The 13,976-nt window shown below is 40.0% G+C and overlaps 1 protein-coding gene across 2 annotated transcripts in view; it reads right to left on the bottom strand.

Annotated features, from left to right (window-relative positions):
• Window positions 1-13,976, bottom strand: part of hectd4 (HECT domain containing E3 ubiquitin protein ligase 4) — a 47,845-nt gene that overhangs the window by 26,628 nt on the left and 7,241 nt on the right. The window contains exons 5-32 of one of the 2 annotated variants that reach the window (XM_015378052.1): window positions 13,684-13,792; window positions 11,784-11,922; window positions 11,080-11,250; window positions 10,793-10,985; window positions 10,550-10,711; window positions 9,780-9,893; window positions 9,521-9,661; window positions 9,199-9,434; window positions 8,101-8,243; window positions 7,949-8,019; window positions 7,761-7,866; window positions 7,541-7,661; window positions 7,299-7,427; window positions 6,799-6,923; window positions 5,780-5,933; window positions 5,571-5,674; window positions 4,965-5,163; window positions 4,749-4,868; window positions 4,570-4,674; window positions 4,313-4,476; window positions 3,926-4,171; window positions 2,864-3,056; window positions 2,549-2,653; window positions 2,361-2,449; window positions 966-1,138; window positions 734-869; window positions 503-647; window positions 15-181 (exon numbers count right to left, since the gene is read on the bottom strand). In XM_015378052.1, coding sequence (XP_015233538.1) covers window positions 15-181; window positions 503-647; window positions 734-869; window positions 966-1,138; window positions 2,361-2,449; window positions 2,549-2,653; window positions 2,864-3,056; window positions 3,926-4,171; window positions 4,313-4,476; window positions 4,570-4,674; window positions 4,749-4,868; window positions 4,965-5,163; window positions 5,571-5,674; window positions 5,780-5,933; window positions 6,799-6,923; window positions 7,299-7,427; window positions 7,541-7,661; window positions 7,761-7,866; window positions 7,949-8,019; window positions 8,101-8,243; window positions 9,199-9,434; window positions 9,521-9,661; window positions 9,780-9,893; window positions 10,550-10,711; window positions 10,793-10,985; window positions 11,080-11,250; window positions 11,784-11,922; window positions 13,684-13,792 — 4,060 coding nt within the window. The remainder of the gene's footprint in view (window positions 1-14; window positions 182-502; window positions 648-733; window positions 870-965; window positions 1,139-2,360; window positions 2,450-2,548; window positions 2,654-2,863; window positions 3,057-3,925; window positions 4,172-4,312; window positions 4,477-4,569; window positions 4,675-4,748; window positions 4,869-4,964; window positions 5,164-5,570; window positions 5,675-5,779; window positions 5,934-6,798; window positions 6,924-7,298; window positions 7,428-7,540; window positions 7,662-7,760; window positions 7,867-7,948; window positions 8,020-8,100; window positions 8,244-9,198; window positions 9,435-9,520; window positions 9,662-9,779; window positions 9,894-10,549; window positions 10,712-10,792; window positions 10,986-11,079; window positions 11,251-11,783; window positions 11,923-13,683; window positions 13,793-13,976) is intronic. The other variant, XM_015378053.1, reaches the window with a different exon arrangement.

Below are 13,976 nucleotides of genomic sequence, written 5' to 3'. Positions count from 1 at the left end.
TCATCTTTTCTTACCTTGGGCCTCCTTGCAGCACCATGGTAACAGGTCCTACCAGATGAGTTACCCCGCCCACTCTGACTGCAGCAGTTAGGAGCTCTCTCATATGAACAAGCGCCTGCTTTCGTGTGCTGCCTCGTCTCCAGCGCGTCTGTGCAGCAGACAGGAAACTGCTGCTTGACACCTATTGAACCAGACAGGGAAACTTTTTATTTTTGAAGTTTTTACAGCACTGGTAGCTCATTTTTTTCAACAGTAGGCAGACAGGAAAGGGGGTATGAGAGAGGGGGAGAGATATGCAACAAAGGACCACAGGTCCGATTCGAACCCGGGTCGGCCACGTCAAGGACTAAGGCCTGGGTACATGGGTCGTGCGCTAACCACCGCGCCACTGAAGCACACCCCAGACAGGGAAACATTACGCACCCGAATTCACCACATGAATCCAGCAAAAAACATTTCAAACAGGCAGGTGAGGGATAATCGATAAATTGACGACACTTACAGCCTGATCAGGTGTGGTTCCGATGAAAGCAAACAGTTGTCCCAGCAGTACACTGTAAGTCGGCTTGTCTCTGCCATCTTCAATAGCCAGAGACTGCAGCAGAGTAAACGAGCTGCTCCGATGACTAGTCGGGTGGTGGCGCCTTCTGCAAATAGTTGAAGTAAAACACTCAACCTGCAGTCTTTTAATTAATGTTTGTATCAATTGTAATAGCCTGAAAAAAAATCAAACCTTTGTTGAGCATGATTAAACTCCAAGTCTTGGTTTGCAATCATTTCCAGGTCAGAGGGAGCAGACATGCTGCGTAAAAAGACCGGCTGCTTAACCAAAGGAATCACCGTCTTGGCATCTGATACAGACTTGGACGCTGTCACAAAAACAGCACCGCTTGGTGTCAGTAAATAATGACTTCCAGAGGATCAAAAGAACATACATAGATAAAAAAAAAAAAGTAGTGGACTACCTGGACCTGGTGTCCCAGCTGGTGTGGTGGTTAGGCTTCTGCAGTGTGGAGCGATGGTGACATGGAGAAGTAGCTCGGAGCGGTTCATCAGACTTTTTACAAGCATTTTGGTTTTAGCCAGTGGGACCATGCCCCTGATGAGCGTGTTGTTTACCTCCTGGAAGAACTTCTCTCTATGTGTGCAAGAAGAAAAAAAAAAAAGGTGTCAGTGCAGGACTCACAATGATCATAAATAAATACCTTCAATTAACTTGATATAAAACACTTCAACATCTTATATCAACATCTTAATATAACATACAGAAAGAAATGTACATTCTTTTTCTCAATGTTTCTTAAAGTAGAATACTTTGTTCACTAATTAGGGAATTAAGATTTAAGACTGTTTTAGCTGCAGTAATTTTGGTTATTTAAATGGACCCGATCACACTTAGTCACACTCCACAGTAAGTTCACTTCAGAACTTAAGCTTGATTAAACCACAGATAACTCCTCCTACTGACTCTAAAGGGTAAAGCCCACAGATAAAATCAAGGCTTTACTTCTATTCACACTCTTAAATAATAATTTCAATAAAAAAGTATTTTTCTAAATTGTATCAATTATTTACACGCTTCTTAAACTTTAGATTTACAATACAAGATACAGATTTTATGTTTCTTTGCAATTAATTCATATTCTCAGTCAGTAAAGCATTTAGAGCAAAGCAATACATGGCTAATTTATGGAAACATCCATCTATGTAATATTTTTAAAAAGCAGCAATAAGCAGTAGTCCATTATTCAATAATTATCCATTAAGCCTCTCTGTGCCCGTCATCGTTGTGTAATGTAACATGCTGTATAAGGTTTAGAGGTTAATAGCGTGGTAAGATATCAATTAAAGGATAAAAAGAGAAGATGCTGAGATGAATAAATAAATTACTCTGAATCTACAATTTATGGTAGCTAAGAACACGAAGAGTAAAGACATGAAGACTTTTTATTAATGGTTTGTTTGTAAACTCATGTCATATCACAACATTCCCCAATATAAAAATAAATGTATATGATTTTTTTTTCTACAGTTTTTTTGGTCCTAAACCCTAAAATCATCTTGCTTTTGATCTTTATTTGTGTTTGTGTTTTTTCCTCAGTTCTTAATTTCTTTTTTGTATCACCACTCGTCTAATGTATAACTTAGACCAAAAATCCAGTTATCTCATGCGTTTATATTACATGTATTTAGTGTTAGGATAACTACCATTGATGATGTGAGTTAATTACACCCTAAATGGGAAGTATATATGGAAATTTTAGAGGGGAGTAAGCATGATGTGTGTGATTTCATTGCATTATGCTACTTTAGTCCTCCTTATATAAAAGCATAGTCTTAAACTATCATTTTTTACTGACCTCAATGCCAGAACAACATTCTCTAGATCACTGAAGTCGAATGGTACCTCCTTCAGTGAGCAGAGTAATTCCAGTTCCTTCATTTTGTTCTAGCAGGAAAAATACAACTTTAGCAGCTTTGAAATAAACAATCACGATTTTCTTTCTAATAGCTTAAAATATGCATGGCATAACATGGTGCATGATACCTCAAAGAAGTGATAGTCATGAAAGAAAGGAGTGTTATTCTCCAGTTTTCCTTGCTGAGCCTCCTCTACCTCATTCTGCCACTTCTGTTCCAATTCTGCAACACTCTGAAAGCAAAGGAAGTCTTAATCAACCACAGTTGGCATAATTTTCTTTTTTTAAGAGTTGTTCATAAGATATTATTTTCCTTTTCTTGTCCCAGCATCTGATCAACTTTATCCCAATAATATTTCTAAATAAATTGTTTAACTGCAGGTTGTTTTGAGCAGTAAACATAAAAACTAATAAGGCTGAGTAATTTCCAATCTTTGGCTCACCTGCAGCTGACGCTCCATTGCATTGATCTTCTTAAAGGTCTCAGCCATAATCTTACAGACCAGGTCATACTCCTCAGTGTGATCTTCACGATATTGATAGTTCACAAGTGACTGGAGACCATCCACTAGACTCAGATGTTTAATGACACAGGATACAATGACCTCTTCTAGGACATCTGGCCGGATCACCTCCCTAATGTACAACAACGTAAAGGGGGGAAAAAAGTTAGTTGAGGGAAAAAAAATTAAACGTATTTTCCGGACTATAGAGGGCACCTCACTATAAGCCACACCCACTATTTTTTTAACAACACCAGGTTATAAGCCGCTGATATCTAATGAACTATCCCTCACCAAACGTGTAGGGGGAGCTCTACATTAAGCCCCTGGAGTAGGGATGAAGAAAAAATGCTAGCTCCCGTTAGCTCTGTTGGCTCACAGCAGTAAGAGCTTCTACTCAAAGATGGGGCTTCGTCAGCTCTTTATTTCAGCTCAGCAGGAGTTGAGCTCATTCTCTTCATTCACTCGGCAGCTTTAATTGCAGCAAATTAATGGGAAAAATGTGTGAATTTAGGACATTAAGCCCTCGTCGTGACTGCTGCTAGCATGCTGTGCTAAATGAAAATTATCCCCATAGTCTTTCATTTCCAACTTTGACTTCCCCCACTGGCAATTAGGAAAAATCAACAGGAAAGCTGTACTTTCTTATAATAAAAATTATAAGAATAATTGAACTTTCTCATATTGGAGAAAGTTACCTCTGCATTTAACCCATCCCCAGGGGCTGCCACTGTGCGGCGCCCGGGGAGCAATCGAGGGTTAAGGGTCTTGGTTAGGAACCCGGAGTGCAGGCTGTGGGGATTAAACCGGGTATTTGCAACCTTCTTAGAGCACAAGCGCACTGCTCGAACCACTAGGCCAACACTCCCCCTTATAAGCTGCATGGTTCAGAGTGTGGAAAAAACCTAATGCCTTATAGTCTGGAAAATACTGTAAACTTACTGCTATTCAATAAGAATTTAACCCAATCATCCTCTTCATGTGTTGGAATGACTCCCTTACTTAATGCTGGGGCGGAACTGGGGTCGAGCCCTTCCAGAGACCTCCCTCAGCCTGCTCATGATCCCCGGAGGAAGGCGGATACGAGGCAAATCAAAGTAGGACCCAGGCATGAGGCCTGGAGGAGGAATGAGCACATCAGAGGGGTAGGTAAACTCCCGGTCCTCCTCTATAGTGAGTGGCAGTGGTGAGGGACTTGGCGTGAGAGCAGGCGAAATGGCACCATTTGTTTCCACCTGCCATTGGCATCTAAATGAAAAGAAATGCCTGTCAGCATATTATCTTTGTAGACAATAATTCTGCTCTGTTTAACCATATAACTTCATATAAGGTCAAATATTCCTTATATAATTACTAGTCAATAAATGGATTTTCATTTAGCTGCATCACCTTTGTAAAAGCTTTGAGCATAACAAATCCTGACAAGCTTCCTCTTCCCTTGTCACCTCTGGGCCGTTGTAAAGAATGCGGAGCATTGAGCAAGCTAGCACTGACAGACCCAATGCAAGGTCTGCGAGAAATGGAAGGCCTCCAGAGACATCCTCAGATGACTCCTGTTAACAAAACAAATGATCAGGAATGACTTTTGCACTGCCAGCATTTCCAACCAGCTGGGAATATGGAAGTCAAGCACTTCCAGCTGTTACCTGAGCTCTGACTGTACAGGCGAACCCCCACATGGCTTTATCAGGAGTGTTATGTTCACGTCCACTTCTCATTTCAAAGGAAAATGTAACAGTATCTCCTTCAACCTATGTAGGACAAACACCTGATGAGAACATGTATGTGTCACATATTTAAGATTTTAATTATCATTATTATTTACCTTTACAAGATCCTTGGGCCATCCTGTTCCTAAGACACTGCGACTCCCATACCCCAGAGTGTTTCCTCCGTACTCTGTGACTTTACGGCTGTTGGTGTTAGGACCAGCATAGATAACCAGCTAAAATACAGAACAACATACAGAGTAAGAAATGGCTTAGAATCTGTGAAGAAGACACAAAGAATGAGAAATATTACAGCTATAAAGAGGTATTACCTTGTCATAGTCATACTGCGAGGAACAGCGAGCATCGAAGCGCAGGTACAGGCAGCGGGCTCCAGGGATGTGAACGGTCTCTTTAAACTTGTAATTATCCCTCACAGGATGCATCGTCTCTACCGTTTTCCCAGCAGCCCACGGAGCAGGGATCTTTAGTCCAGTCAAGAAACCTGCCTCTTCTCGTTCATCAAGGATTCTTGTTTCAAGGACACAAATGATGATAATGGTGGGGTTTTTTTAAACACATGGCATTTTGCATATTATTCCATGATTTTTTGGTTTGTGACAATCTTTGGTTAAACATTGGAGGTTTTTTTCCCAGTAAATTTGGACAGCCAGGTGTCGTTGCCTTCAATTTCAAAACTATTAGCTACCCTCTGTTAGTATACCACCTAACATCCTAAAATAAAAACTGTGGTCAATTTGGGTTGTAATGTGGCAAACTGAAAAGAGGTTCAGGGGTTATGAATATTTGCACGGTAATGTGAATATGCTGCTGAATAGAAAAAAAAAACTGGTTGTATTAAAGTGGTAATATACACAGAAAGAAACTGAGTAATGCTCATTATTTTTCTACTTATTCCTCTGCATGGGGAAACTCACTTGTCATCAGCAGCACATGCCTTTGCTCCCTGAGCAAGAGAGCCACCTACAGGTAGAGGATCCTCAATGAAAAGGAGAGACTGAGTCTTAAGCAGCAAGGCAGTCTATTACAAAACAAAAGAAATACAAAAAAGGTGAGCATGGATTTGTGCTTATCCTCCCCCTTTCGCCATCTAATGAAATAACTCTATAATATTGGCCAAACTAACCTGGCTGGTATAAAGTACTAACTGCACCAACTGAGGCATGAGAGCATCAGCCAGGGTGAGAGTCTGCAAGGTGGGATGCATCAGGGAGGTGAGTAGCACAGGTAAAAGGTGCCCAAGCATTGTTGCCTTGGTTACTTGCTCCAAGCCCTTCAACCTGAACAACACAGGGAGAGAAGGGGTATTGTAATTATACAACCAAGTAAAAACATTTTACAACCCGTTACAAAAAAATACTGATCAAAAATAGGTACACTCTTAGCTAAGCTACATGCTAAACAAAAAAAGAGTGAAAGGTTAAGGTTCTGTTAATTGTTACAATCTATAACAGAAGAAATTCACTGGGAGACTGACTGCTGAGGTTAGAACTCAAATGTGAAATTTTTCCAATAAATAATGACAATATACAAGTACTACCATATCATGCTGTAACAATAGTCTTCGGGGTGGAAGCTGCTACTTTACAATAAATATTCAGTCTTATCCATTTTACAAATGAGGAAGTATTTTTGGTTTGTTTGTTTTTTAAAGTGGAGACTTAAAAAGCCCAGAAATTTAACCAGCTTTTTAAAAGTAGATAATTTTCAAAAAATATGAGTAGAAACGTTTGCCTCAATATCTAAAGAAGTCAATGGGAAAGGGATAACCAGAAGCTTAAAGTTCCTGATTAACCTACAGCACGTGGATTTCAAGAAGCATGCTGAGAAATCAATGTTAACGTCCTTTAGGAAACATAATTCAATGTAAAGATCTGTATTCTATACAACCCATACAGATGAAGAGGGACATTTAGTTATGCCAATTGCTAACTGATGATACCACAGAGGGAGTGAAAGTCAACTATATAATGATATTGTCTAAAAGAATAGTAAAACACTGTGTTACAGCACATAACCTCTGTTCCTCATATTCTATTCTACACATTGTTCTCATCACTTCTTAAAATATTTTATTTAGAGAAAGTAGTATTGGATAAAACATTTTGACAGGCGCATTTCTACATAAAAATGAAGTCAGCTCACCTGGTCTCTCTGTCAGATATGTCACTGTTAATCAAAGCTGTGGTCACCTGCTGCAGGGTCTCCAATACTTCATCACAACCCACCAGGATTTTAGTTGAAAGAGACAAGATGCTGCTCTGGAGCTCCTGACGACAACACAGAATAGGCCCAGACTTACGTAACATTGCCTTAATGTTTTTTAATGATACTAAATCAATCACACATTTTTATAGACTGTAATAAACTTATAAAGTCATATTCCACAATATCTACAACTCCACTAACTTGTCTTTGAGCTGCTGGGAGGGAGCAGTCAAATAGAACCCACAAAAAAACATCCCTTCTGCAGAAGGTTATTTGCTTTAAAATACAATTTACATGAAATACTTTGTTACAATAAACAAGTAAGCTGCAAATGCAAAACTTTAAAGCGGCCACATCCACTGCGTAAAGTCATAGCTTGGCTTCTCAAAGACAGGCAAAGCTTAGACAGTGGTAGGGTAGTTAAAGGGGATGTTTACCTGTACCTTCATTGTTTCCCCTTGCAGGGAGCTATCGCTATCGTCGCTTTCATCCGGGCGGATAAGAATGGTGTTACTGAGGAGGTGGTTTTGAACAGCCATGAGGTAGCGCAGACAAGGTGAGACCACCTTAAAATAAACAAGAGCAAAAAACACATTGATGAGTAGTAATACTCAAACTTCAAAGCATGTGATCTGTCTGTATTGTTGACATTCAGGAGCCGCTGAACTGTTTTTCATACTGGCACAGTGGAGAGAAGCTTCAGGAAATCATCTCTGGCGACAGTCTGACATTTAGTAATAAGGAGGCAGGATTCCCGGACTACGGTCTTCAGGACACAATGCAGAAGCTCATCATTTAGTCTGGAAATAAAGGGATATTTGAGACAAATAAAATGGGATACAAATAAAGATCATGTTTAACTAAAATGGCCATTTTATTGAGTCAGAGACATAAGTAACCTGTAGTGGTCATCATCTTCACTCCCAAATCTATTCTTCTGTAGTTGTTCAGCCAAGTTGGTAAGAATTACATCGCGAAGTTGAGACAGGCCACCGTTTCTTTCACCTGAGTTTTCCATGCAAAACATGAGCCTCAGTACCATCATACACCATTAAAAGCACAACCATTCTTTTTAATATAATATCACCTTCAGTTAGAACCAGTTTTAGAAGTTTGTTCAGTTCTGTCTCTCCTTGATACAGAGTGTTTAGGCCTGAGCTAAATAGGGAGAGAACAAGGAGGCTGGTTAGAGAAAAATAACAATTACCATTAATAAATAGTGTGTGAGTGCAGAATTACCTGATGGCCAGGCACACCTCTTTCTGTATCTCTGTTCCTATCTGATCAACTGGAGCCATGAGCAACTGCCACAGGAGCAGGCCTGATCGCCTCACACTCTCTCTATCCTGGTCTGACTGAGGATTAAAGAACCTGAAAACCACCTAGAAAACACAACCATACCAATAAAAGAAATGGTTGTCAACCTATCCATTTGCTTAGAAGAAATCTTAAGTCACTTTGTGGATAATGCTACGTTCACACCGCAAGAAGCAGAGGCAGCAGAAGCAGTTAGTTTACATGCAAAGTCAATGGTTGACGCGCATCAAGGCCCAGCAAAAGGTCCCGCAACATGTTTTGAGCAGCAGAAGTAGCTCATCTGAGCAGCTGAAACAGCGTCTCACAAGCTTCTGAGCATCTGACGCCTTTCAGAAGCAGCAGCTGCTAGAGTTGGAAAACTCTTGATGCTTGATGTACCGCATAAACCAATCAAAGAAGCTGATCTGAGGCTGGCAGAGAGACAGACGCAGCGCTGCTGATGCGGATCGCTATGATCTTTTTATGAACTTAAAAGCTCGAAACCTGCCGGCAAAATATGTTCGCTTTTATTATTCTGGTGCCCGCAGTTTGGATTATGTACGTGAAACATGCATTCCGGCCGCAGCAAACAGTAGCGGAAAACCGCAAAGAGGTGGCCGGGCCAAAAGCTGCAGTTGAAGGGATTCCTAGTGACAGCGCACCGCCGGTGTAGGGGGTCTGAGCAGTTCCAACAGCAGAATAATATTTGAAGGCAGGATCGTAATCTTGAACTGATTACACAGATAAAGTTTGCAGGTGGACAGGTTTCTCACGTAAAAACTACTTTACTAAAACTACTTTACCCACTGATCACAGCAAATATAGCTGCCATTGTTACAGGCAAAGAAAGAAGGTAGTTCCGCCCAACTCGCATCAGACCCACTTTTTGATCGTGCAGCTAGAGCAGCACAGATGCTTCAGCCACGCGTTAGAACTAAACTTGTACAACATTAAAAAGGAAGCAGCACGTGCGTTTCTGCTGCTCCTGTTGCTTACGGTCTGAACGTAGCATAACTTCAGTCATTCGGCTCTGTAGCATACCTGGAAAACTACCAAAATGCAGCGGATAATGCAAGTATCTCCATTGACCATGGCCTTTTCCATGATGTCGCAGATGCTGCTAAAGTGACGGGCTTCAATGGGATGCTGTTTACCCAGCAGTGCTTCCAGGGGCAGGCTGTTGCTGCTGGCGGCCAGTAGGTTGAGCTGGTGGATACACATAGCACCTACATGATGAAGTAGCTGGTTGATTACCTCCCCAGTGGCCACTGTTTCCTCTGTAAAAAAATTTTTTTTCTCCATTAATCCCATGTTTGACCTAATTTCATAAATATGAGGTGGTGTCGGTTCTGATTGGGTCTACCTTTGGGTTCCTTGATGACATGGCTAACACCGAGTCTATGGCACACATGATGAAAGGCTTGGTTCCCAGGATTGCACCACTGATCTATGTAGTCACTGGAGCAGGTCCATATCAAGTTGTTCAATGCATCATAACATGCTCCTTTAATCAAAAAATGCAGATGAAAATCAAAAAGGTCACATTTATTGATATAAATTAATATCATATAAATATATATATATATATATAAAACAATCTAAATGACTTCATTTGAACTTACCTAGCCCTGCTACCTGGGCGCCCCTGCCAAGAGAACTGCCAGGAGCATCAATGAGGTCGGCGCGGCTGCTGAATTGGCCATCAGCCAAGTTAAAAACCAGGCTGGAAGCTAAAACTAAAAAGAGAAACGAATGTGTCATGTTTATATAATTTCAGGACAAGCACAAACTAAACGTAATAATTCCATTCAGTTTCTTTATATAGCGCCTCTCAACTCATGAGGAAAAACTTCTTGTTGTCTGTTCACTCTCAAAAATCCTTAAGTATGATTGCCAATCAGCATCGTGCAGACAGTTTCACGACCCCCCACCCCCCCTGCTCCATAGAGCCCCTCAATAGACCGAGATTTAAACCTCAACAGGGATTTCTCAGAGAAATGTTGCTCCAGAGCAGAGGGAAGATCTCGCCAGTGAGAAGAATAAACAGCTGATTAATGCGCAGCACACTCATTAAATTAGGAATATGTTTGTGTATAATATGCTTGTGTATATTTATTGGAATTTAATAACTACATTTACTAAGTTTGACAATGCATATTTGACCAATAATTTTACAAAATATACAGGTTAGGTGGTTGGATCGCATCTGACAAACTGACTTGTGAAAAAAAAAAATCTGACATCCGTTTGAAGGGATTCTAGAAAACTGACAAAAACAGTATAATAATAATAATACATTTTATTTAGCGTATTATAAATCTATAGTAGGAATATCCTGACAGGTCAGAAATGCTTTACAAAGATACTAACTAACTGGTGGATTTGTGCTTACTTTTAAGAGAAGACAGGCTGCTGGTGCCTCCAAACAGGGAACGAGTGGCAGAGCTACCAGACACACCAGGGGGGGAAACAAGCATTACTAGGTAGGTGCCACACACGTACATGGGGGTCTTTCTCAGCGTCTTCAGGGGGAGGCCGCAACTAGTGTTTACAGCTTGAGAGGAATAAGGTGACAGGTTAAAAAACAGGGTTAGGGCAAACACATGCTACATCATGTCTTATCCTCTGCCTTTACCTGACTGTTCCTCTTTGACGGTGTTGGTGATTGCGGAGCCTGTGAGAGCAGCCAGTGTGGCAGAATGGGAGGCCCGGAAACGTGACATTCGACTCAAGAGAAGTTCATTCAAGCACTTGGAAGACTCACCCTCTTTGCGAGTTAGAATAACTCTTTCTTGCAAGATGTCTGCAACACACAACCCTGTCTGTGTCTGTGCCATGCAGAAGATAAAGAACACATAGATGAATACATTTTTTTTTTTTTCAATAATGTAACAGAATATACTGAATGTCAGTGGTCCTCACCGACAGGTGAAAGACATCCATGAAGACAGAGTGGCCTTTCTGAGTTTTTTCATTGAGACTTGCTGGGGACCAGACCCAGTAGAGATAGGTTCCATCTGAGCAGAGATGCAGCGTGGTCATGCTACTGCCCACTGGGAAGTGATGGGCTGGCATGGGCACAATCTGGCACACCTGAACGGGGAACAACAAATAATAGAATGGAATAAGAAACATTTGGGATTTCCACAGCCACGGTGAGTTTGGTAGAAATTAAATAAAATTAAAATTAATTAAATTAACTAAATATATCAAAAGCATATCTTTTAGACTCTGAATTTTCTGCATATTCTGGTAATATATATCACTGTAGTCAACCAATATCCTGGACAATTTTGAAATTTTTTAGGTATGAAAAGTAAGACATGTCTTGCTCAGCAGCTTCGCTCGTTGTAAACCAACCAATCAGGGCACAGCTCATCTAAATATTCATGAGCATACCATAAAAGGAACAAAACCTTGTTTCATTCTGGGGCTCTTAACCAGGCTTGCATTAGGGCTCATAGAACAGCAAATATGCCATTTTAGCCCAAATGTTACACACCCTATTCAGAGACCTTAAGGACCAGCACCAAATACCCTATAGAATCATTCTATGACCCTTTTAAACTTGCAATACTGAAATTTAAGAGTACATTTTTTCACAGTAAACTTAAAGTAGACAGTACCTGGAGAGTGAAGGGGTCAACAACCTGGCACAGCTGATGAGGCTTGGCATCAAAGGAAGAGGGACGATGGAGAAGACGGCCACCGCTGAACACGACCCAGCCTGGCTCCAACTCTTCATTTCGACAATACACAAAACCCCTGCATATAGGCAGAGCTAACATGTCAGTACTGCAAATATTTGGACAAGTTTTTTGTTTTGGTACTACTGGCCTTTATTATAAAGTATCCTGTTAAGAATTTTGGTTTAAAGTCGGGGGAAAGACATAAGGCAAAGATAAACAGGGCAGGACCGAGGCCCTCAGTCACACCTGGTAAACATTTATGTGGTAAATTAATTAAAACATAGAAAATCTAGTTTTGGTTTTTGCAAGCATATGCAAAAACATACATGTCAAAATAAGAATTTAATTGGCTTTGAAGCTTACAAATTAAACCAATTCTATAGTTTCTAAAATAATAAATATTTAGGTCTTACTTAAATCTTAAACCCTACTTTACATATTTCAACAGGTAATTCCTTAAAAGATCTGTGGCGACTCAGAACCCAATCAAATAATATCATGTCTTCTGTTGCTAAGCATTAAATTTGACCAGTTTTACTTCTGAGTCTCAGATGTCAGAAAAACAAAACATTGTTACACACATGAATAAAATATACAAATACATCTCTATGACTTAAATAAGGTATAGGCCTATATACACACTTTGCATTTGTAATAATTGATATTATTTTTATCATTTCATTATTTTAAAGAAGAAATAACAACATAGATAATTGTCATGTTCAAACATTGTGAGCAGTGAAAAATATTTTAAACCGCTTAAGTGATATTAACCTGGGAGAAAACCACAGAAGGGAAAGAATTCCAGAAAACAAGAGAACAGTTAACAAAGGAAAGGAATACATTCTTTTTTTTCCTCTATTAGCCATGAAGGATGAAGAATCAGGAAATGATGAAACCTCAGTGAAAGACATTGACACAAGGGACGAATAGATTAGATCTTGAATTTAGAAGGCAAGGCTTACACATAGTGATACTAATGGTGATTACTGTGCTAATTGCTATGAAAGGTTTTTAAAATAAGTGTGAAATATGTACATCGTGTGACTGTTATGTTCTGAGCGGGGACCCAATACGCCTTTATCTCAAGAGTTTGTACAAAGCAATTCTCCTGAATATGGAGAAGCTGCATATTCTGTTTATCATAGAGAAGTAGAGCATCTGGTTTCTATCTTGTCTTATTTGGATTTTGCTTCAAGTAAGCTGCTTCTATCTACATCTCTCTCCCTTTATCCTTTTCTCACATCCTCCAAATATGTGTGCAATTTAATCATAGTGATAAGGGACATTAAGTGACATTTAGGTCCTCTGTTTAAGCCCACATTCTGGTCCTACTTTGGGAGGACTGAGACTTCTACAATTAGGCATGACACATTTCTAATTTGCTTTAGCCTTTGCAGCTTAGTGTTAGTGATTTAACTGTTATCTCTATTAGAAAGTAGGCTGATTGGCGTCACTGTGTTGGCCCTCTAATTTGACTGGCCGCCTATGATCATAAGTGAACAAATAACTGAAAAACTATCAGTGTAGAATGTTTCCTACATGCTTTCTTTATGTGTACAGCTAGAATGACTACTTTATTTAATAAGAACCGGTTGTGACAAGTTACTTACAGTTAGCAATCTGTCATGTTGTAAAATGCTGGAAACAGCTAGAAGAAATGAGGCTGCAGCAATGAATTTCACTCAAACTATCCTCTACAGTCAGCTTTAAAAGAAGATTGTTGCATCTCCTCTGCATCTAATTTTATATTTGTTTTTTAATAAAATATCCAGATGGATCAGGGAACATATTTCAGTGGATGAAGAGATGCATGGTGGAATGAGTGTCACGTTACCTAAGTGTTCCATGTAAACCAGAGCCAAGCTTGCTTAGTCCTCTCCCAGAAGAATTGGTGGTGTACAGATATAGACCATCTGTGGCTAGACAGCGCCCAAGATCTGTGTCTGCAAGACAAGAGGTACGCAGTGGAAATTAAAAGTAGTGATATTGATCAAAAGAACTGTTTGGGAAATAAGGAACTACAATGGTGGAATTTTAAAATGCAAGAATTGAAATCTCATCAGTGATCCAACTAAAGCAGGCTGGTTTCTGGGCGTAGAACTGAATGAATTTAAAGAAAGGCAGTCG

This window comes from Cyprinodon variegatus, unplaced genomic scaffold (genome assembly GCF_000732505.1).
Source record: "Cyprinodon variegatus isolate N-32 unplaced genomic scaffold, C_variegatus-1.0 Scaffold163, whole genome shotgun sequence".
Classification (NCBI taxonomy): Eukaryota; Metazoa; Chordata; class Actinopteri; order Cyprinodontiformes; family Cyprinodontidae; genus Cyprinodon; species Cyprinodon variegatus.
Note: the sequence above shows the minus strand (reverse complement) of the source record. Positions and strands in the feature narration are given on the sequence as shown.